Here is a 24,982-nt window from a genome sequence, read left to right on the forward strand (position 1 = left end):
CAATTTCCTCATTTCGATATTGGAATTAATGACATGCACCTTAGTAAAGACTTTTGAGGAATACTGATGAAAAGCATTAGATATGAATCAGGCCTTATTATTAATAACAGTAAATTGCTTTGGGGATCCTTGGATGATAAGTGCTATTTAAATTCAAAGAAAATATTAGTACTTTAATTGCTTCAGCTTTCAGATCTACCCCAGTTTCACTTACTCAAACACTGACAGGTAAATTGAACTCAGATCGCTTTATACCAGATACATAAAGTTTTAAGTGTATAAAAGTATACATTCCTTGCTCTATTATTGGCCCAACTTCACAGGCTTTAGAATGTCTACTCCGTTGTGTTGATGATCTCACACAGCGAACTGATCTAAATGTTATGCTGCTTTTGGAATACTCAGCATTAATGGAACCATCTTCACAAATACCAAAATCCCCAAATTCCATCAGCAGGCAGACTTCAAGCCTTCCATTCATACGATGTTTCATCAAAGTCATTATAACTGTGATGAAACCGCTATTGTTTTGAAATGATATACTGAACAAAATGGCATTATCAAATAGTTTCCCTGAGTAAATGGAGAACAGAGACATAGTCTATTAATGCATTGCCATTGATTTATTCACTAATGTGCCCTATATTTTCATCTGCAAAAGCCTTTGTGAAATCCACAGTGTCTATTAGTGCAATTATCCAACATAACTACTCTGCAGGCCACAGCTCATTATGTTTCTTTTTTGGATTTAATGCTGAATGCTGCCAATAACATCCAGGCTACAGAGGAGCTGACTTTGGCACGTGATGGCAATATGAAAACAAGCACAGCGTTGGCTTCGGGCTGCTCTGAATGGGAGCTTTATCCACTGCCTTCATAACAAATTGCAGAGGAAACAACTGTAAACTGATATTATCTTCTCATTGATAATCCAGTGATAAAAAATAGGCAAGGGGCAAGAAAAACAAGAAACTCAAAGCATGAGGGACCAAACTCTTGGAAAGGTTGTCCAGGAAGGCTGTGAAGTCTCCATTGCTGGCAATGCCCCAAAGCCAGCTAGACATGGAGCTGAGCAGCTTGTTCCTGGGGGTTGGGCCATGTGGGCTCCAGAGCTGCCTCCAGCCTCACCCAACCTGTGTCTCCATGACTCTTAATTCCCCTCTGATCACCAGGGTGGTGATGTGTGACCTTCATTCACTACTGGAAAGTAAAAAGAAGCTGCAAACCTGTTAGAAACTTGACTGCTTGTGAAAATGCATTCCCTTATAAAAGGGGAGAAAACTTGATTTTTTTTTCTATTTGCCCATCCTCCTCTTGACTGAAGTGCAGCATAAACATGGCTCTTTTTAGCCCTCCTAATTCAGGCAAGACAGTAATGACAGACTTAATTACTAATCAGTTTGCATCAGGAGTTATCAGACAAAATGAAGAGTGCTATATTACTCGCTCAGTTTCATACTGCCAGAATCAACATTTTTTGCCTTATTTCAGAAATATCCCTTCACCTCAACATTATCTAGCCAGAGAACACGACCTTAGAGCAACATTCTCTGCCTGTAACATTCTTTCTTCATTATAAGCCACATTCCAGGTTGAAAGTGAGACAAGAAAAGCTCACTGGTTGCCTGACTGTCTATTAATTATTGAAGAATCCCTGCCTGTCCTGGTGCCACGTTCAGACAGCTCGTCTTCTCAGAAGCAATGAGAACTCCATGGGAAAACAGTAACGTGTTTTTGTTTTGTTATTAAAACAAAACAAATCAATTAGATTAGCAATGATAGCCTTGGCCTCTGGCACTTCTCAGGAACTTCTAGGGAATTAACAAGCGACTGGCACTTCTGGCCTTAAGTAAAACTCCTCCTGGAGCTGAGTATGTAAACCAGCAGCCCGGTTTTCAGTAGTATTTGTTTCTCAGTGGGGAAGAAAGTGAGAACAGTATAGCTAAGGAGAGAAATTTCAATGAAAGAAGCAGTAATAATTAAGCCCCTTTCTGTCATTCACCAGAATTGCAACACCCAGACTGAGCAGCTACCATTTTTGCTCAGTGCAGTTCTGCACTGCACTGGAAATGAGTTTGGACTTCAGGACACATACATTTTTTATAGCTTAAGGCGCTCCAACACCAAACCCAGCAAATCAAACCAAGATGGCTTGCTGTTTGGGGCTTGAACTGTATGCACTATATGATCCTAACTATTGCAAACATCCATTTCGTTTTCAAAAACAAATGCATAAAATATACACATGCAGGGGAAAAAAATATGTCCAGTATCTAGTTTCTTATATAAGAGCATATGGACAATAAGAAGTGCATTATTTAAAAAATAAAAGGGCTACGGTCCAGCTATAGTCAGACACAATAAATATTTCAGCTACTCCTACGATTTGGTTCATTTAAAATACAAGTGACTCACAAAACATTGCATTCAAAACGTGTTGTGCAGAATAACTACCTGTTTTTTTGTTACATCTGAATATTATTATATCATTCCAAAACCTTTCTTTTTTTCTAAATTCCAATGGCTTGGAGCATATAACTGTCTCTGCATGAAGTGACAGCTTTCCTCATCCTCTTCAGAAAGAATCAAATTATGCAAGGCCAATATTATAAACATAAGATTCCCAGAAAGAAAAGGTTTGTCACCTAAACCTTGAGAGCTTATACTTAGCAATCCTGATTGAGCACCTCAGCCTTGCTAAGCCAACTGCTTTGCCCACAGACAGCAAGAGGCAGAACAATGCCTTGTGGATACAGCTCTCATGCCATAGCACCAGGAAGAACAGAGCTGGGGAAGAAAAAGCCTCTTCCTTTGAATTCTTGGCATTCCGTGGATTAAGCAAAAGTCTTAACACGGGATTTTATGCTGTTCTATGTTTGCTTGTTTGTTTGCTTTTGTGTTGCATTTAATATCTTTTCTGTGTTAAATTTGGCACTGAGGGAAGCTGGCATGCTGTATTAAATGAGTCTCCTTTTGTTTTTGATTTTGATAGACACACACAAGGGCTGCTCCAAAAGTAATGCCTCCTATTTTACTATTTTGGCCCACGAGGAGTATTGGTGATATGGCAGCAACAGTGGGACACCTCTGCTGGTGCAGATTTTTATGAGCTCAGCACGCTGCCTCCTGTTCATTGCTGGCAAAAATGCAGAGCTAATGGTGCTGACTACATAGAAAAATAGAGTTTTGTAGCTTAGAATTTTGCTCTATAAAATAGCATTATTGTGCTCTCTTGTAGTTTCCATGGAAATAAATTAGAGGCATTATTTTTGGAGAGACCTACGTGAGGTGAAAAGGTTTTTTTGGTGCTTTCTGAAAGCTGACAGTGAACGTTTCAAAAGCCAATGCTCTAAGTAATGCTCCTTAGCACCACATTTAACTTAATTCTGCAGTGCTTTCAAGATTAGAAATGGTGAAAGATAAGTCTGTCACTGAGACTGAAGTCTAGAAGTGCTAAAAAGGCAGAGCTGACACTTGTACAAAAGTTAATGTTAACAGTGGGCTGCTCTCATGAGAAAACATTTCAGCTATATTAGGAAAAAACCGTTAGGGGGTTTTCAGTTTTGTCCCTATAGCCAACATTTCAGTTAATCCTATGAGATTATTCTGTGTTCTTGCTTCTCACATTCATGGTTGATAACATCTTGAAGAAATGTGCAGAGGATATTGACACTTTTGCTCACTGCAGAGGAAACCCTTTCTTCTAGGAGCATCAGTTAGGAACTGTTAACTTGTGACTTTCTTTTTTGGGTTGCACTGCAATCCATAGCATCTGAACCATGAAGCCTTCCATTTAAAGCCAATGGGAATGTATAAACGTTCAGAAACAGAAAGAAAGAAAGAACCCGATTTCTGAAGTGTATTTTGAGAACTAGAACTGTGACAAAATACACCAGAATACACACTGTAGGGTCCCTGGGCATCTCTACAACTCAAGGTCTGCCCAGCACATCGTGGCCATGGACAGCAGACTGCTGAATGGTCTTGAAGGGAAAACATGGATCTGAAGCAACACTGCATGGTCATGTCTGGTAGGACCCCAGGATGGCTTATGGGAATAGATGTGTTTTCACACCATTGCCTTTGTGATGGCACTTCTCCCATAGCAGATCCCAGGAGCAGCCTTGGTCTGCTCTGGTCATCCTGCTGCCCTAACTGGCTACTAGAAAACGATCAAAATAGGCCAATTATGACTCCAGTCATGAAATATTCTTCCACCGTCAACAAAAAATCACATGCATAACCTCGGCCCCAAAGTATTCAAAGAAAATTACTTTCATTAAGAATCTTTTCATAATGACATCCTACCTATCAAAAGGCTCGGGGATGATTGACCTTGGCATCCAGGATTAAGCCAGCATTATTTTTCTTGATTACCAGCAGCAGAATAGTGGGGAAATTATAAAGCCATTGAGAGGATTAATACAGCCCTGATCTCTCTCTCCTGGCTCTTTATCTCTAGCGATTAAAGTTGTCCAGAAAAAAAAAAGTCCCATAACATACGCCTGCTGCCACGGATGGATCCGCTATCAGCTGCATGCATCAGCTCCCCCGACAGCCCGGCCAAAGGTTAATTATGCATTCTGTGTACAGTTTTAATCACTTCAATCAAATCGGCACTCTGCTCCATCTCAGGCACCAACTTCGTAAAAGCAAGAGAAGCACTTCAGACATGGCCCGAAGGGAGGGGGAGGAAGAGGAGGCAATATGCTACATTAACCACAGAGGACATTGCAGAGAACTAAGCCCGACCATGTTCGTAACGATGGCACACAGCAGGCTTATGGAGGATACCAGGTCCTCTTCCAGTTCAGAGTGATCCCCAGAGAGCTTTCTGAGCCCCTGCAACAAGGCGTGTTCTCCACAGTCTTCCTTCCTCCCTTATCTCCACTCACAGAGCCTTTTTCCAGCCACGCCAAAAAAGAGAAGCGAAATAATTGCACATGGGCAGGAAAAGCCAAATACAAAGGCATGGTTGGATACAACAGATGTCAAAGTTTTCCATGCTGACCTCAGAAGAACAAACCACTCCCTTTAAAACTTGTGTTCTGAGTATCATAAGCTCCATTGAGTGTTTTGAGGACAAATCTCCCATTTATGGACACTTATTTGGAGAAGAAAGAGTTGAACAGGGCTCTATTATACTTATTAAGGAACATTGGCCCAGGGGAGGAAGGTCAGAAGCGCCATGCTTGGAATGACGTGGGAGGGCAAGTCTGTCTCTGCTGCCCCCACAGCACACAGAGAAATTGTTATGTTCTATTTAAATATTGTCTACATGGCTTCAGTGAGGGCAGCGTTCAGGCTGCTCACCAACAGCCAACATTTACTGCAGCATAAAAAGTGACAAACACAAACGGGTTCTCACTTTTAACATCGTGATCTCCAAGCCAGACTCACCCTGCTCACAAGGCTCTTACACATCACCAGGCACAGCAGGAACACAAGGCCACGTTGTGTGTGCCAGATGCATTTTTCAGGGTACTTTACTGTTGTCAAAAATCAGAACAGAAAGATTATCATCTGGCCTCCAAACAAGCTCCATTTGACAAGAATTTGCACAAAAGTACCACAATTCCTGTGATCTCAATGCTTCTCCACTGTTTTATTAAACAAGCAGAGCCCTTAAAATTAATTTCCTTTTAGTCTACAGCAGTACATCAATTCTTCCCTATATAATATTTGGATATACCTGGCTATTAACAGGGGACTTTAAATGTGTGTAAAGATAATTTAGTCATTTTATTTTTAAATCCAGCCATCTGGACCTATGAACGTATTTAGAGAATTACATAATAAGACCAATATCTCACAAAATCCTCCTACATCTGCCAGGAGAGGAATCCCTCATCCAATAAAACCAACCCACCCTTAATCCTGAAGCAGTCATATTCTCAGTCCCAGCCTTTTCCCAGGTGATTTTCCTATACATGTGCACAAAAAACCCAACATCTAGATACCTTTAACTTCTGCTTTCTCTTCATAATCAAAGGCCTATGCATTTTACCTTGAAAAATGCTTTTTTGATCTAAAACAAATAAAAACAACAAAGTCACATGTTTGGGTGTCAGGGAACAGGAAGGCAAAATTAGATTATTTTTTAAAATTAGGTTAGGTGCTCAATTTAAATATGTACTTTTTGTACCACTGAAAACTCACTACAACAAAGCCCGTTCTTCTAAATTTCTGTATCTCAAGATGACAAGAATTCATCTTTATTTCATAAATTCTTGCAATCAGTAGCCTTTGTAAAATCTCACTAACATCAGATATCAGTTATCAATTCTGAATTGAAGCAGCTCATGGCTCTGACAGTGTGATGCAATAGACTCCGTATTTTGAATACCATAAAAGCAAGTATGAGAAAAGAAATTAGAAATTGTGGTACATCCAAAGAAAGGAGAGCACAAAAGCCCTGGAGAAAAAGGTCACTTATTTTAGCATAGATTTTTATGGCATTTATTCAATCCACTGCTTGCTCTGATGGAAGGTTCCACCAATTCAGCTGAAACAAACGCTTCAGAAAAGTCACCAACTTTCCTGCATATATTCTGTCTCAAACTGGTGAAAGAATCACAGCCCTTTCTTCTTCTCATTTCTTTTGTTTTCTAGTTTGTCATACAGTCCCACAGCTGAATGTACACGGACACAAACTCAGAGATGATTCTTGTTGGAGTAAGTTGTTCATGTCTTGAGAAAATAGGGTTAAATTATCCAGTGGCTATTTCTAACAACACTTATAGTTCTCTCCTATCAAAACTTCATAGAAGTCTCTAATTCTAGTTGGGGTCTCTGTGGAATAACATCCTCTTGGGCACCAATTGCGAGAGTTATTTTAACAATTTCACTTTTCAGGTACTTTCAGGAGCACCCATTTTCCTATATACGAAGAAGTCACAGTCATGAAACAGCCAGCTCAGGCCAGCTTTAGAACACAGTTCTCCTTTCCTGTATGTTTCTAAAGCAAATAAACTTCAAGCAACTGGAAATGGAAGATTCTGAAACTGTTTTTCTGACACCAGTTGATAAAACAAAACATTTGACTTCCCAAAGAATAGCATGCGATGACAGCACTGGTCATGTCCAATGTATGGTGGAGTTTACTTCCTCAATATGTCAGAGATGGCAAAGATAATAGGATAATTTCAGAGTTCTGTCAAGACTGGAGTTAATAAGGGCAGGGTCAGTTCCAAATGTCACAGTATTTTACGTAACATGCAGCAGGATGAAACGATCCCAGCTCAAAGATTTTGCAAGTTGATATTCTCGCTATCAGAAAAATCACTTCAGAGCTTAGCAAGTAAAGAAACACCTTTCAAAAGCATCTTAAGTAGGGAGGTAAAAGCAGGGGAAACAACTTCACTTCCTAGGAAAAATGCTATTTTCAATAAATAAAGCAAATGGCAAAACAAAACAAACCTATTGCACAGAGTGACCTTTAAGCAAGCCTAACCTTAGTTCAGTGTAAAGGAAATTAAAGTCTATTGTACTGATGCAGGCACAGTCAAGTGCCTTGTGCTGGCAGCAAGAATTCCCACTGCTGCTTTTCTTCTGACCTTTTGCATCAAATAGGAGAGGAAAGAAAGGGAGACCATCTGGATTTCCTGTAGACAAGATGTCTATTAGCATACATCATGACCCATCTAGTAAATAAAGGAACCTTGTGATATTTGTGGTAAGCAAAACCCATACTGCTAATACTATTTCACCAGGTGAGGTAATAACTCTGCATGTACTCCCCACTCTGAATAATCTGCTCTTTGTCTCCCAGGAAAACAGATCTAACATTTATGTGCTCTTTGGTTACTAGAGGAGCAGACTGACTGCGGTCTGCCCTTTTCCCCAAGTCATTAGAGAAGCCTTTCCAAGCTTGTTTTCTAAGCAGCTTGGGCCTTCTTCTCTCTATATGACATTTGTCTAAAATGTTTGTCCATCAGTGCAGGAGAGGAAGCTAGCTCTGGCAGGAGGGAAGACCCCTACACTCTCCACCAGTCCAACACCTACTGCAATTTACTCTCTTAATTGAAATATATGTGCTTTAGACTTCTCCTGTTCTCATGCAAGTATCTTCTCCCTCTGTACTCAGAGCTGTGTGAAACCATAGCCAATCTTTTTCAACGTATCTTTTCCGTGGTTAACATCAGAATCTTATTAGAAGTGATAGCTACGAGAAAGAAGAGGTACTATTTGAATGTTTTAAAGATTTTGATTAGTAAGAGTTCCAGATTAACAACCCAATGGTTCCTCAGCCATTGTATTTCATATAGAAAGAAGCCAAACAGAAGATGGCTAACCAGTCTTAGCTACCTTCTTCTGCTGAATATACATCTAATCACTGCAACACTGCACAGGGCTTCTCGTGAGACCAGGACAGCAATGTCACTACAGACACAATTTCAGACTACCTTCTCCCAGCAAGTCCACAATACTTCTTGAAATGTCTGATGGGGCTGACAAAGCAGTGGCACAGTAAGGGGAAGGTTACACAACTTGCCCACAGCACTTAGAGCCTCCAATGAGCTTAAAATAAATTACTTTGAATTATCTTTTGCTTTCTTGCTGATAAGAGCATACCTTTGTCTTAGAACACATATTTTTCTGTCTGGTCTCTCCTATCTCCTAATCCCAAAAGTCATCTTTGTGGGATGTGTTTATGTAAGAGCAGATATATATCCACAGCCTAATCTTTGCATTTGCAGTTCTCTATATGGCATTCCAAGAATGCAAGCAGTTCTCTATTTAAATAAGAGTTCTTTTGCTTTTTGTAAAGCTATGCAGGGAAATTAAACACTGATGATTACCAGTCCTACTTGCACTTAGGCTTGTAAAGATTGAATAAAGATGCATTTATGCTCATAATGCTAAAATAAGCAAAAAAAAGTCCAAGAACTTTTCCTTGTAAGAGTTTACTTCTTCACCTACCCAGCCTAAGAAACAAAGGTGAGTAGCTGAAGTACAGTTGTTTCTTGCCTCTAAAGTGGAAGGTGGTGTTCATGGAGAATTCTGCCAGAAGCACCATAATCCTGCATTGCATCCAGTATTGAATTAAGAGAGTATTAGCACTAAGGGTCCTTAGGGAACATCATATACTTCCACTCAAACATACCTATCATTATGGATTTTCTTAATTTAAAAATGAAATGCAGCAGACAACACCAGTAATAATTACCTTTATGATAATGCCACAACCCATTTTATTGCTCTGAAAGTCAAATATATTTATTAAATCTGCATAAATTACAATATTATTAAACTGTAATTTATGTGATACTGTGTAAATGAGAGACCGGTCGGGCCTTTTTACAAGTGTGTTCAAGCAGATAGGATGTAATTTATATTTGTATGGTGATTGTACTTTTAGTTTATTTAATAATAATAAAACTATTCTAAAAATATAGTAAGCCATTAATTGAGTATCACCAACACTATAAAATCAACCTTCTATAAAGGAAACGTGGATGAGGCAGCCTTATCTCTTGCTGCTTAAATAAGGTTCAGTTCTCTTGTGGAGACAGTTTTAATCTCATTCAACTGAAAATTTTGTTCAACAGTATTTAATAAACCCAATACTACCAAGAGACACATATGCCATGTAGAAATACCATTTATAGGAATAAGTTATATGGCACATTTTTCAGAATCAGTGACTGGTGACAGGCTTGTTTACAGCTCGTTAATAAAAAATAGAGGTATCATTCCTGCTGGATAATAGTAAGGTTTCTTGTTTACATTTCTTTCCAATTACTGTAATTGACCCATAACTCACCACAGTTCTGGGCATTTATTCTGAACTTTGCACAGAATGCAGCAACAATCCTTCAGAGTGGCAGCTAAATACGTCGGGATTAACATCGTGCTAAATATTCAAACAGAAATTACACCAGCATCGTAAGCCAGGGGTTTACCAGAGGTTTTATGCAGTTTATGGATTCTTATCAGATCTGGGAAGATAGAAAGGGTAAACAAGGGTCTGTCACAAATCTGTGCTCATCTCTCTGCTAAGCTGGAAATGTAAATCCTACCAAACCTAAAAATCTGGTGTGAGAAAGAATTACATAATAAGTTTGGTCTATCTATCTCTGTAAGCTTCTTCTCAAATTAAGCCAAGTAAAATACCAACAATTTAAAGTAACACTGCTTGGCAGCAGGAAAAAATACTCCAGGATAATGAGACTGCATGGCTGGTTGTGCAGAGATGCTTTTCCCACCCTGCTTTCTAGTGAGGTTGCCATCACATGGGAACTTCAATAAGGATATTAATTTCTGGCCTCCAAAAATTGCAAGAGTTCTGCAATCATCAGATATGAATCGAAGTAATGTTTGGACAAATAATTGTAAATGAGACTCTGCCCTGAAAATCCAACTTTGTTTTAAGCAAAGGCAGAAAAATACTTTCTGTTCCAGATCTTGTGCAATACACTACAGCTGTTGGGCAGTCTCCAGGATTTGTATGACAGTCGTTGACTACAAAAACTCTTCCAAAACTGTCCTAACAAATCCTTACATTGCACACTGCAAACCTTAGCCATCTAGTAGCTGCTTTAAATTGTTTTTCAAAGTAGATTTCTCTTTTTACATAGCAATGGAATAAACACAAACTCTTCTAATTCAGTAATCAGGACAGATAATTATACCTCCTTAATTGTTTTCTTTTTCCAGCTTAGGTTCGTGTTGATAGGAGATGGTAAAATTAGTCCACGAGCCATCTGAATTTGCTGCTTGCTGATTAAAGCCTTAATTGATTCAGAATGTTTTACAAATGAATCTCTGAGTTACTTCAGCATCCTGGTGGCATATTGTAAAAAAGAAGGCTCTCTCTTGTGTGCACACTCCCCTTGTGAATGAGAATCACATTCCCATAAATCCATAACTGCATGAACAACTTGGTTGTGTTGCTTTCAGAATTCACGGTTTGGTAGAAGCAGAGCGAAACAGCAAAATGAGAATCACTGACAGCAGAAATCCACTGTCACTGACAGAGGACTCTCGTTCCCTCGTACGTTTGTGATATAATTTCTGAATGGACAGCATGGAACACACTGCTACAGGAAAGAAAGAGCTGCTGTCCTCATTTTCTGCAAAGCTCAGATCTACAAGCTGATGAAGTGATGCATTCGCAGCCATTTGTGCTTTGTGTGTTCCTCACTTGTCCCAAGACCTGCACTCCTCATTTAGTTCTTCTCACCATCAGACAGTTTGGGTGGGCTTTGCACCATGTTCCCATGTGTTTTGAAACACAGATTCTAAAGTTCCTGTGGCGATCAAAGACAAAAAGAAAATGACATCTTGCACTGTTTTTAGGGGCTCATTGGAAGGAACGGCCCTGGCACTAAAGGCAAACCTCGTCCTTTCATACTGCAGAAGGCAAAGTATAAGATGATGCAAGCCTCTCTTCTTCCTGCATTAATTGTTCAGTTCAGCTCATTCTTACCTCATTCGAAACACAAGCCCACTGCAGTAAAGAATGAGGTGACAACTTAAAACACTGCTGCACACTTTAAGAAAGTAAAAAAGAAAAAAGAAAAACGAAAATAGAAGAAAAGCCCAAACCCCTCAATCTCTCTGTGATATATTTCAAAAGCTGTACAATTTCACATTTATTCTATTCCTTGCAGCATACACTGTCTACAATAACTCCAGTTGTCACTGTCTCTCCTTTTTTTTTTTTTTTAATAGATATGTCTGAAAAACATAATTGGATGTTGAAATGACCTAAATTGCAGAACCATTTGATTATAGGCCAGTGTTCTTCCAGACACCATTTCTCCTGGAGTCAGAAGGGCCATCAGTGCAGGCAGGTTTGCTAGTTTGCTGTTTATGCTCACTGGCAAAGCTCTCTGTAAATCACAGAGCTTATGCTGCACCAAGGAAGTTAAATTTACTGTAGAAATTTCTGGTTAAAAGATGTGACTGTTAGACTCCTGCATCAGAAATATTATGTAAATTGTATTCATTTCTATGGAATATTTTTTAAAAAAATCCACTCCTTTAAGAATATTTATGGTAATATGTAACTTCTTCAAATTTAATGCACTGATGACTTTTGTACTTCCTGTTCCTCTGGTCAGTATCTCATGCAGCACGTGTAAAAACTCTGAAGACACTAAGATGTCAGCCAAGTAAAACTGAGAGGAGGTACGAGATCCACACCAAACTAAAATAAGATAATTGAGTCATTAATGTTCAGACTTTAAGGTCTGCAAAGAGGATTGTCTGCTGACTTCATAAACCTCTAATTTAAACCCATAGTCTCCTTCTCCTGACAAAAAAAAAAAAAAAAAAAAAAAAAAAAGCTTTATATATTGCTTTGGAAGCAGTGACATAAACCAAGCTTGCAAAGCCTTGGTCATTATGGGAAATTCATAACTTGGATGTTTTAAGTTTTACGACTTTGAAATATTTTGACAAAATTAAGAACACCTCTCTGGTATAAACAACACAAAGGGAGTAACCATGAAACTGCCTACCTGCATCTGCTAGCCAGACTCCAGGTAACCGTTATTTCATCCTTCCCCTTTATGAAAAGATATGTGAACAGATGCACTAATTAGAGGTCTGACTCTTTTTTCATTACAAACACCTTCTGAAAGCCATTGCTACAATCTTGTGGAAAAAAACCCACAAAGGTTATTTTTACAATTACACTGCCTTCCCATCTTCTAACCCTGCAGGACGCCCTGTTCGGCTGCTCAGCTGCCTGCCCCCGTGGCACTGTGGCAGTGCTGTCAGTGCCATCACAACCTACAGCAAAACACCATTCCTCTGCTCCAGCCTGGGTTTTGAAAATCAATGCTGCATTATTCTGAGGATGGGAATTCAGCACTTAACTCTCAGAACCAAAAAGGTCTGCCAGATCCTATAATATTTCTCCCCAGCAGCCTGTGAAGTGCAGATTGCCCTCTTCATCACTGAGCATATCTGATCTGTCAGGCACAGTTTAATCAAAGGCTGTTCCTCTGCTCATCACATCTAATGCAAGTTGTTGTGTTTGTTAGCAGCACGGCCAATAATACTCGTTTGCAAAGGAACGCAGACTCTCACAGTTACAACATGATGTATCAATCATGTACCAAAGTGATCAATACCCTTCCCAAGCCAAAGGGCAGCTGATAATCTGAATTCTATCAAGATACCTTCAATGTTAAACAGTCTGCCGCATCTACTGGGCTTATATTTTATATATTTAGATTTTTCTCTTCTTAATTCCTCATAACTTTTTGGGCACAATCTGTTTGAATTAAAAGGTGAAATTTGTCTTTTCACGGTAAAAGAAAAGTACGATGTATGTGGTTAGACAGTCTGTTCCTTCAAAACACACATTCTCCATTGACTAAGAAAGAACCAATGAGAGATATTTCAGGTATTTCTTAAATAGCTTTTTACAATGCTCTCACAGTGCAAACCTTTTTCTCAAACAGCCCAAAGACCAATTCCTATGCCAGTATGGGTAAAAATAAGCATTATTGCAGTGGAATAAGCAGAATTCGCTATTAAATTTACCTAGGGAATATCCATAAATAAAATAATATTAATTTAGATGAGGAATCAATAGACAGCAAAACCACTAACATCACAATGGCCGCACAATTCAGGTGAACCGAAGAATTGTCTGAAGGGAAAATGATTAAACAAATGACTCCTGTCACACCAAAGGTAATAAGCAGTAATTGCACAACAGATTTTATATAAATCTTTGCAATAAATCCCATGGTGTTTTGCAGTTCAAGAGCAGACCGGATAGTCCAGCATGAAGTTTGAGAATCAATACAATAATAATCCACTGAAGTATAAGCAACCATAGAAAATTGTTTTATTTGAAAGCATGAAATTGGTCGGAAAGTGATGAGTCTATAATCACAATATGCACAACAAAGCACTCCCCCTAGGGCTGTAAGTTCACAGCCATTTGATATGTGCAAACTTTCTGTACATTTATTAAAATATATATATATATATATATATATATATATGTATATATAAACACACACACAGAATGAATAGTGCTCAAAACAAAGACATTTACCTGCCTTCTCTTTGTTTTTTTTTTTGCCTGCACACCATTTAAAACTATGGAACAAAGCAAAGCTTAGATTAAGGTTCCCAGCTAACCTTTGCTTTGTGAGATAAAGTTCCCTGAATGAAATTAAGCCACTGCACAGTAATTCTTGGCCTTGTTCCACGGTGATGTGGAAAAGAACATTTGTCATAATCACTTATAATTGGAAAAGAACAGGAAGAGATCACTGTTAATTGCACAGCATGGCACGTGTATGTTGGACGCTGCAGAGCGATCACGGCTCAGCGGTGACAGTGATGGACCCAAAAGTGCTCCATCCAGCGGGGTGAGAGCTGTGAGGGGTTTACAGAATGGAACAGTTCTACCTGCTGACACCGTGGGTCCATTTGAATTACCTTGTGGTTATTTTTGGTTGGGTGGGTGGGTTCGGATGAGCACGGCACGTACGCTAACATGAGAATGCAAAACACCCTCTGCTGCAATTACCCTCAGCATATTCTCTTTTCGCTTTCAGGGGCCTTTTTAGCTTGCTTTTACAGGCTTGATTTAATATTCATAATCACCTTGAAAAGGCCATCTGCAATTTTAATCACTCACTGCCAATTACTTTCGGTAATAGCTGTGCCAGCCTTGCTGTCAGCGATCTGACGCCCAGGAGGACAGGGATGTTCCCCAGCAGCGACAGCACACAGCACTGCAGCCTTTCTGGGCCTTCCCTGCCCTGACCGAGCTGGGCTGTGAGCACGTGGCTTTGCAGAGTGCATCCAAATACAGCCAACATGAAGGAAATAAGCAAGCTTTGATTGTTATCCCTCCTTAGTGCATAAGGAACAAATGAAAATAAAAATCACTATTGCTGCACAGAACTGCTTTTCCTTCTTCAGGCAGCAGAAATGTCCGAGCCCTGCAGTATATCCCCTATCCATGACAGCAGTCAGCTGCTTGTTCTCAGCAAACAGTTGGACAAATCTGATATCGTTTTTGCATGAGCTGAGCCTTAGGGACCAGGACACTGTGCACCTTCCTGGCTGCCAGATCCCTTCTGCTCTAGCACAGAAAACTCTCAGTTCGTAACAGATACACTATTTAGCTATGATCTTCTCCCAGATTACAGGTGTAACTTTGTTCCCACATGATATAACTGAAATGATTTATCTACCATAAAAATACACAGTTTATGACTGAGGATTGTTTTTGAGGTACAGAAAAAGACTGTGTGTACAGATAGTTCAGTGGCTTTATTGCCTTACCATGCAATCTGTAAGAAAGAGAATCAGAACTTGCATTGCTTTGATGCATAACCACTCCAAACTGAGCAGTACAAGAAGGACAGCCATGCACACCCTGTGCTGGCACCTTACTGCTGCCACAGTACAACCAAGGGGGCAAGAAGTCAATGAGGATTTTGGATATAGCAGGTGAGGCAACCAAGGTCAGGGTCAAATTTGAGTTTCTCTTCCTATCATAAATGAGAGATGAAGGTTCAATTATTCTAAATTACTTGAAAATTGATAGCAAGTTCCTACTAAGATCGAAATGAATGTCCAATAATAAACATTTTTGTTAAGAATTGGAGCAAAAATTGGTTAGCCAATTTCAAAGAAACACAACAATGATAAGTTCTGATTTACACACTGACCCTCTCCTCTGTTGAGCAGAACAGCAGCAGCAATCAAATAGAATGCCTTACCATAACATGCCTACACAAAGGAGATGATTTAAAGCTAGACAGATGACATGGACCTGTGCATGTCATGAGTCTCAAATGCTTATTTTGCTGTTTTGTGGGTTTGTTTTTTTTTCCTTCACTAAGACATAGATAGGAAGTCCCATCCTTGCTTAATTTTCCTGTTCTCTCATATATGTGGAGAAGAGATTAAAACTATCTTTAATATAAAAAGTTTTGAAAATGATAACCCTCGAGCTACCATACGTTTATGAAAGAATGAGATGAAAATCAGTTCTTGTAAAGATGCTGGGGGGTTCTGCCATGCAGGCCCTCAGCATGTGAATTACAATAGTTAGGATACATTGAGGCTTTTGCAGTAAGTAAGTGCAGGAGTCATTCTATTAAACATCTGTTTGGAACATATTTATTGCTCCTACTCTATACTGTATATGAGACATTTCAAGCTTGCCTAACACAACAGCACTTTTAGGAACACTCAAATAGATTCTAATTACTTTTTTTTTTTCATTGCAGAGCAAGTTCTACTCCTATGAATAAAAAGTGACATCATGCCAATTTATCTACTTATAAGATGCTTCTCACTTTTTTTTTATTAACAGTAATATCTTTATATCCTCTCCTCCACAGAACAGACAGGACAACTCCTGTCATTCCAGAACAGCACACAGCTGTCACAGCACTTATTACACAGGATTTTTTTTCCTCAGAATGTTTTCCATCTGTATGGCATGTTTATGTTAAGGTTCCCTTCACCTTCTCAGTAGGGTTTATCAACTCTTAACAATATTTTAAACATCCAACATTTTAGGGAAGAGAAAGATTTCAAGTCAGATACTTGGAACGTAGCATAACTGAAGGGGATTCATAGGAGATCAAAAGGTAATGCTCAGAAAGGGTAAATTGATATGAGAGTCTCAGAGTCTCAGCTATTCCTTTTAGATCTTCAGAGTAATTATATACACTGAAACTCAAAGCCCTCTACAAATGCCTACAAATAGCTGCATTTCTTTCTCCTCTAAGTTTTTTAAAAAGTGCATTTATCTTCTCCATACATGGTAGTGAAGAAATGAAGAGTTCTAGGGAAAGGATATTTTGCCAGCCCCACCATCCCAGGAAGGGGACCAGCACTGGATGCTGCTTTACTTGCAGCTGTTTAATGATTTCTACTACTGTTATTTATGATATCTATGTATCTATTTATGTTTATTTATTGTACCCATTTCCTAGTAGGTAATTTTAGTAGCATTATCAGTATACACTGAACAGATTTTCAAAGATCCAAAAGCATTACTTAAGCTCACAGATATGGACAAGAACTAATTAGTATTTGAACAAGAGACAGCAGCAAATTAGTTCCCTTCCTGACTGCACTGAAATAGAACAAAGAAACCAGACAGAATTAGTCTTGTGGCAGAAGGCAGTTAAGTAGCAATTGGGCTATGCTATCACTTTTACCATTTTCACCCCAGAAAGATGACTCACTCGAGTGCCCAACACCATCTTTTTCTGCCAGATGAAACTAACATTGATTTCAACAGCTTCCTTTCATCTTATCCCATGCTGGACCACTAAGACAAGTTTGACTATGAAGAAAAGCTCTAACAAAAATATTTTCTGTGTAAATTCTGAATTATTTTAAAGAACTGTAGGTCAATCAGTGACATTAAGGCGCACACCATGGAACTAGCAATACCTTTCTGTCCAGAAAAGTTTTCTGACATTTCTCTTATGTTGGTCTTCTAACAAATCATCATAGTTTGTTCAGGATGGCATTTTCCTGGATGGCATGTATAATTGATGTATGTCACTTTTTATAAAATGATTGCAAGGTAGATTCAATTTTCTCTTTTCCTTGTTTGTGTCCTCTAAGAATCTCTTATCTCCACATATCAATTACAGAGCAGTGACAGAGATAGGATACAAATCACTGCAATGAATGTAATAGCAAAAGAGATTAGAGATAGGGAGAGATTAATTGCATGTGTCACATATAAATAAAGGGTTTTGAAGACAACCCAGGATTTTGAGAGAGCGTGTGTATTCCCAGTCTCTTATAATAAAGAATAACCAGCCTTACAAACAGACAAGTGTAACTGGAAGTTTGGTTAAAATAATGAGTTAGATTTCAGAAACTCTATCATATGACATTTTTTCAGGATGCCTAATGTCTGTGCATATGCCAAAGGAAAATGCACTCAACTGGTGTGCATTTTCCCAGCTCCACAGACAAGGAACAATTCCCTGTAATAACAAACGTGTGAGTGGCATTAGCTAGAAAAGGAAGGAACTATTTCCATAAAGAATGCATTTGAAGCTTCCTACATTTGTTGAGCTACACGATGAAAAACAAGTATGAGACATGCCAGTAAATTATATGTTGATTTTGGCTGTTCGCATTCTCTTCAGTAGTAGGACTGATAAAAAAACAACAACCTAACAAACAAACAACCATACAGGAAATTTATTCTATTGTCTTTCCATTCCAAAAAGACATCATCAGTTGATTAATATATTTAAAATATTGTAATGACTCTGAGCAAAGTCAACTCCAAGAATCCAAGTTCTACTAGCAGAGCAGAAACAAGTCTCTTGGAAGGGGAGTTGTAGCAGATACAAACACGCATCACGTCTGCCAATAATGTCATCAAAAATAGTCCAAAGGAAGAGGAAGAAACTGGAGACAGATCAGCCTTTGTGCTATTTATCAGAAAGACACTGATAGAACATTTGAGCAAAGCCAAAGCAAAGTTCAAGCTGCCACAGGTGTTCCTCATCTAATCTTTATCATTCCTGCAGGTTAGCAATGTAGGATTTTAACCCATAGGTTTCCCTTTATACCGCTACCATTAAAAGTGTGAAGTTTTCCTGTGAGGAGAGAAAAGGCAAAGAACTAAGGAAAAGATCTGGCAGTGAAATTTGGAGTCCTAGAATGTTGTTAAAATATGATAAGCTTCTATTTCTTCCTAATGCATGCAGTGTGATGCTACACTGCAATACAGTGTCCTTCTTTCAGTAGATAAATAGGGCAAACCATTGGGAACATCAGCCTTGAACACACCTCCTCTTTTTGAACAAAGCTTAACCTAAAATTTGTTCCAACGTTATAAAAAACAACAACAAACTTTTAACATTAACTCAATGTACTCCTTTTTGTTACACTATAATACTTCAATGTATTTGACTTAAATATTTGCATCCCCAAAGCACAGCTGAATTGTAGTCTATTTTCAAAATAATGAGAAACAAAAATTCCTACATAAAAAAAAAATGTATGCCCCTTAGTATGAGAGCAGATTGGAGGTACTGAAGAAAAAGCATCAAGAACCATAGCATTTTTCCAGGGTATTAATGATGGCATTTGCACAGGTTTTATCCTTAACATTCAATTTCAAACCCCGAACACTTCAACAGCCTCATTTAAATTAGCTTCCTGGGTAACAAAGCAAGGGCACACATTTACTCATGAAATTACATGTGACAATTGCTGGGACACTTTCCTGGAAACTCTGCCCACAGAGAGCAAAGCCAGTGCAGAAAACAGGAGAGGAAAGAAGTGTCATTCTTACAAAGAATGCATTAAAACCAGTGCCTGGGGAGCTGAGGCATGTTCTGTTAGACTCCCCTGTATCTGATCAGGACCTCAGGCATGTGCAGTACAATTACAGCACAGAAACGCAATTTTATTTCATCTCTTGTCCCTTTGCCACCCATCACCAACCTCCCCCCCAAAAAAACCCACAAAACCAACCAGCAACAACAAAACCCACAGAAAACAGTGTTACGTTGAGGCATCCATTTCACCTCAATGGCACTGACCCACCGAGCCTAAGTGAAATAAATTCCCTCAGCATGAACGAAAAAGAGCTTGACAAGTTTATAGAACTTGCGTGAATTCGACCTCAGAACAGAAATCTCTGCTCTCTGGGGGTTCCTGCCCACTCCTTTTCTTCTCCCGACACCTGAAAGCTGGAACCAGCCATGAGAAATTCATGCAGCAGCGTGTTTCAAACGTAGCCATGAAGGCTCCTCAATATCTGCTGACTTGAGCAAACCTTGATGGTTAATATGAAAAATTATGTTTGCGAAATGCTTTCTTCTGGAGAGGAAAACGTCTGCTCAGACTCTTCTGAGAACTTATCTTCTTAACAAACCTGACAGAAGGATGTCAAAAGTGGTATTGCATCAACTGCATCCACAGGTAAAGCAGCACTGTTTTCTCTACTTCTTTTCTAACAGTGTAAAGAGTATTTCACTTTTAGTGGCACTGGAGGTGACCCAAACATCTTGTGCAATCATGGGAACTTTTCTTTATAACAGTCTGAAATTGAACTCTTTCCTTCTGTAAAATTTTTGTTTTGGTACATGAAATTGAAAAACAAAATAGGGCCTCAACCAGAGACAAACACGATCTGTTTAGCCTCGTGTCAGCGCCTACCATTGCAGAATGAAATGTCTTTTCATAGCAACAGGGGGAGCTGGGTGGAACAACATGGCACCCTACTATTTCAAATTAATTGCAATGCAACCAAGCCAGAAATTTAATGTTTAGTCCCCAACTCTCTCTTTCTCCCCCCTCCCCCCCCCAAAAAAAAGCATTGTCAATGCTCAAGGGAAAAATTTATCTTTGTTAAATGATAATTGGCTTTATTGTCTTTGACTCCTCAGAAACGCTGGCTGGCAAGGTTTTTAAAATATTCATCAATCTTGTTTTCTGTTTTTACAAAGCCTGCATCGAAAAAAAAAAAAAAAAAAGATGTCAGTCTGCAGAACATTCTGCATCTCCCAGTATTATGAATAGGTCTAGAGACCACCTAATTTACTAATAAATCTATTGAAGCGACATGCATCTCAATATTTCACAGCTTAATAAGAAGGTCCAGAAGCAAGGCCCCAGATTGCAGTTCCAGATGATTAGCGCTGCAAAACCATTTGAAGCAGGAGTATCGAAGCTGTCAGAGCAGCTTACACACAGCCACTCTTTGCAGACTCACCATTTAAATCATCTGCTCGGGGACACTTGCTCAAATTCTTCATAAAATGCTTGGAATAAGCTCTAAAATAGCAGTGCATACTGTTAAAAGTTTCTAAGACTGGGGCAGCGGTGCTCACATCTATAGCACTGCATTGTAGTTAATAATAGGAAAATCTCAGCAGGGCTTTTCAAACTTCTTCTAAAGTGACACCAGAGTCTTGCTGCGTCATCTTGCAATAAAATAACAAGGACACTTGCTGCGTGCATTGCAGCGAATAGCTCAGCCAGCTCCTTGCAGAAATAAAAAGCTCCCTATTAACTTTTTTTAAACACTTCTTGAGTTATTGACTTACATACCAGAAATCCTTGCAGTTCCGAAACAAAACAAAACAAAACAAAAAAAAAAAAAAGAGCGCATCTTCATAGATAAGTGGCATAGACTAAAGAAAAGTGTTTTTGTGGAGAAAAAATAGCAGGGGGAGGGTTAGGGTTGGGGCTGTTGTTGTTGTTGTTGTAGTGTAGAATTTAAGAAACAACAACAAAAACCTTGGTGAAAAGTTTCTGAGAAGTTTATCTGACAGCCAGGAATACGGCCCTCAAGGAAATAGGAGTTTCATGATGATGGCCTTATTTCAATGAATATTTCCACCTGTAAGTGCCCTGCCAACACTGGTAAGACCAGATGTAAGCCACTGTACCCCCTGACAAGGCAAAGTCTTGAGAAAGAGATCCGACCATCTGTGCTGCGATGCCCAACTACAGAAGAACGGGCAAGAAAGAAAAGTGCTTAAAGAATCAAGGACCGTTTTAAGACATCAGCTAACTTATTGATGAATAGATGGAAGCAGGGAAGAACAATAAGGATTTCCCAGGTTTTTTTTTTTTATTGTAAAGCAACCTGTGCTAATAAGAAAAGTAGGCTGCAGTGGATCAATGATAGGTTAACTGTCACGTCTTGTCAAGCTGGGAGGTTCTAGTGCTGGAGATAAAATTGAAATCCTCCACAGCAGAAAATTTACAGGATTTTCCACATGGAGCAAATAATGCATTGGACTTGAGAAAAAAAATTGGGAAAAAAAAAAATTCTACTATACAATATTACCGTTACTATTATTGCTGAGCTGTCGGACTTGCCTAGCATTGTTTCCTTATTTACAAAGGTGATGAGGACATATGGTTAAGAAAAGTCAAGATTTTCATTAGTTTTGTATACAGTTCAACTGATTTTAAGAAATTTCAAATTCAGCACTAATTTTTGACGTCTCATTCTACAAGATATACCCCCAGTGTGCTGGCTTCTGGATATCATTTTGATTTCACTGGATAGTTTGGTATATTTCCCAGACATTGTTCAAACTCCGTTTACCTCCAGCCACAGTTCAAGACTTTGAATCTGATCTGCAGTATAAAGCCTTGTAACTCATGCTCTGTTTACTTGGGGACTGTCCCTTTATCCTAGAGCCAGCCTCACGTTTGGGAACAGAGCAGGACAACTCTGCTGTCAGACTGATTCTGTTGATGTGCTTTTCATGTAGGCTAGAGCAAGTCTAATTCCTTCCTTGAAGGACATTGGCATAACAAGCTGTGCATCTCTAACAGTGTTCTCTGTGGATGACTACCCAGGGAATTATCTATAGTTTTTTCCTTCTGCCCTCAATAAAAGTGGCAATGTGCGCCGAGTCATGTCACAAGGTTGCACTCAATTAATATATAAATGTACTCACACAGAAATTGGATATTCCACTTTCCACTTGATATAATGAAACTGTTCTTTTTTTTTTTTTTTTTACCCTTATTATTATTGATTATCTTAGACCCATCCTAACAGAAAATGAAGTGCCATCAGTTTTAAAATCTGATAAACTTCAGACAGTTCAATGTAATGTCTTCCAGACTCAGATGTCTCTTTAAGAATCTGTTTCCAACTACTTGCTGATATTATTTATTACTTTTCTAAAATATACCATCTTTCTGCAAGCGTTGCCTGCGTGCTCACTCGCTCACTCAGGACCCAACCGTTTTGTTATTAGACAGAAATAGTTTATTCACTTCCATCTTTCTTTTCTTTCTTAGATCAAAGATCACAATGACCGTGTCAATCTAATTTTCTTTACAAACACCACAATGTAAGAAAGGCCAAAGCCTTTCTTTAACTCACACAGCATTAAACACACCGGTTCAGTGTATTAAATTCACTTCTTAGGTTTTAAATTGTCCTCTTTGGCTAAGATTCATTCTAACAAGCAAATCCATATTCGACATTCCATCTTGCTGCTTTCCTATTGTTCCCATCCCAGATAGATTTAGCATTCATAGTATCAAGTCTGCAAGCATTTTGAAGTGTTTTCTTTTCCACATGCTGATATTACCTTCTGCTTTGCATAGAACTTGTTACGCAAGCGTGATCACAGACTATTCCTAGCATTAATTAAGATATGAAATTAAAGTGGGAAGTACATTATTGGTCACATAATACAAACAATACAAATTTGCTTTAAAAATGAAATTACTGAAGTGTTAGCAAACCTCTTTATACTGTCAGAAATAATAATGTTTACCATCTACATGCCACGGCACAGATAGAATTCACACAAGTGGATTTGCAGTATTATTTCCAGTTCGGGAGAATGTGCAAAACCCATGAGAAGTTCATTTACTGTATAAACATATCTGGAAGAAAACATGGGTTTGTTTCTCCTGCTCTCTGTTACAGCATGTACATTCTGCCCTCAGTGACTCTGTGCACAATGCACTGCTGGACCCACCAGCAGGGCTCCACTGCTTGCTTAAGAACAACTTTCCTTGAAATCTGATGAGGACTTTTATTACAAAAAAAATGTTGTTTTTAGAAATCATTTCATAGGAACGTAACATTTTTTATGAGCTTCTGACAAACATAAGCATACTATGAACAGCAATGTGAGAGGCTTCCTTCCCAAAAACCCAGGCTTCCAAGTTTTGTTCCTCTCAAGAAGACAGCCATGCGGGCTGTCTCAAACCTCATAATTTCCAAGATCAAAAGGCATCTTATCGTGCTAATTGGTCTAGAGCTGAGAATCCTACATCCTCTACAAGAGTAAACCAAAAGAGCAGCCTGTCCATAACACTGGCAGCCTCAGAGACAATTTAACCAGTCACCTCTTCCTCATCTCTACAATCAAAAAGAGGAACATACTCCCTACCTCACTGCCACCTTAAAAACACCTCTACTTAATATCCTCAAAAGGAATCAAACATTCCTACATTCCTAAATACAAATATTGGTTTTACACAAACATTTACCAGATGCTTAACAATATTTTACATCTGCACAGTTTTGTTGAACGTGCATGTTAATATATGGTGTGCAGAAACCTTTCCAACTCCATTGCTCTCCTGCGTTTCCTTCCCCTGTGCTGTAAAACCCACTTCTGGAATGCCTCTGTAATGGTAGGTGTTAATACAATTTGTGCAATGTAAAATAATAAGTAATAACAATGAAATGCATGTTCCCTGGGACTCCACGATAACTCCAGGTAAAAATAATGTCAGAGTCTGGGAACAGACTCATTAATAAAACTGCACTCAGAAGAGTGACTTGTTTACTTACACACAATGGAAACCAATACATTATCAAAGCCTGCATTAAAAAGAAATTGCAATCCCAACTTCACAACAGTGAGGAATGCCATCACATACCTGCCTGGCACAATATAACCCCCCCAGACAAAAGGCTCCAAGGCTGATTTGTCTCAGGCTCACGCTCGCCTAGGTCCCTCTGATCACACAAACTGTTTCAAACCAACCAGGAGATCTCCTTTAAGGACTGAATCCTTTCTTAGAAAGGCTCTATTACAGCAGAGCTTTGTGAGCTCCTCCTGTAACCTCAGCGCCGCGGCACATCTCTGTGTATTTGGATACTTACTCGCTATGCTGAGATGAATAAGTGGGCTTGTCTTGTTCTCGCCGTTCTTTTCATTGACAGCCTGGACATAGTAGCCTCCTGCATCCACCACTGACGTCGCAAGGATCACCAGCTGATTCTCCAGCGTTATGGCTCTGTTTGGGAAAGTGAGAGACCGTGCTGAAACCAGAAGAATGGCATTCACTGTGCAGAAATTGTACAGAACTTCAGACTTGACAGAATCACATGATACTTGTTGGCAAGACGTTAGGAGATCCAAAATAACCTCATTTCAAACACATTCACAACACTTCAGATGTGCAATGCTTTGAGGCTTTTTCTCAGTTTAGATCACGTAAAATGTTTATGGTGACACACAAAAAACTACAGCATCTAAAATGCAAACAGTTTAAATGCCTT

At 39.0% G+C, this 24,982-nt stretch overlaps 1 protein-coding gene across 1 annotated transcript in view; it reads right to left on the reverse strand.

The window, feature by feature from the left end:
- Positions 1-24,982, reverse strand: part of SDK1 (sidekick cell adhesion molecule 1) — a 364,412-nt gene that overhangs the window by 176,665 nt on the left and 162,765 nt on the right. Inside the window, exon 6 of the mRNA XM_031606919.2 lies at positions 24,584-24,717. Coding sequence (XP_031462779.2) covers positions 24,584-24,717 — 134 coding nt within the window. The remainder of the gene's footprint in view (positions 1-24,583; positions 24,718-24,982) is intronic.

The sequence above is a fragment of the Phasianus colchicus genome, chromosome 16 (assembly GCF_987193195.1).
Source record: "Phasianus colchicus chromosome 16, bPhaCol1.hap1.1, whole genome shotgun sequence".
NCBI classification, from domain to species: Eukaryota; Metazoa; Chordata; class Aves; order Galliformes; family Phasianidae; genus Phasianus; species Phasianus colchicus.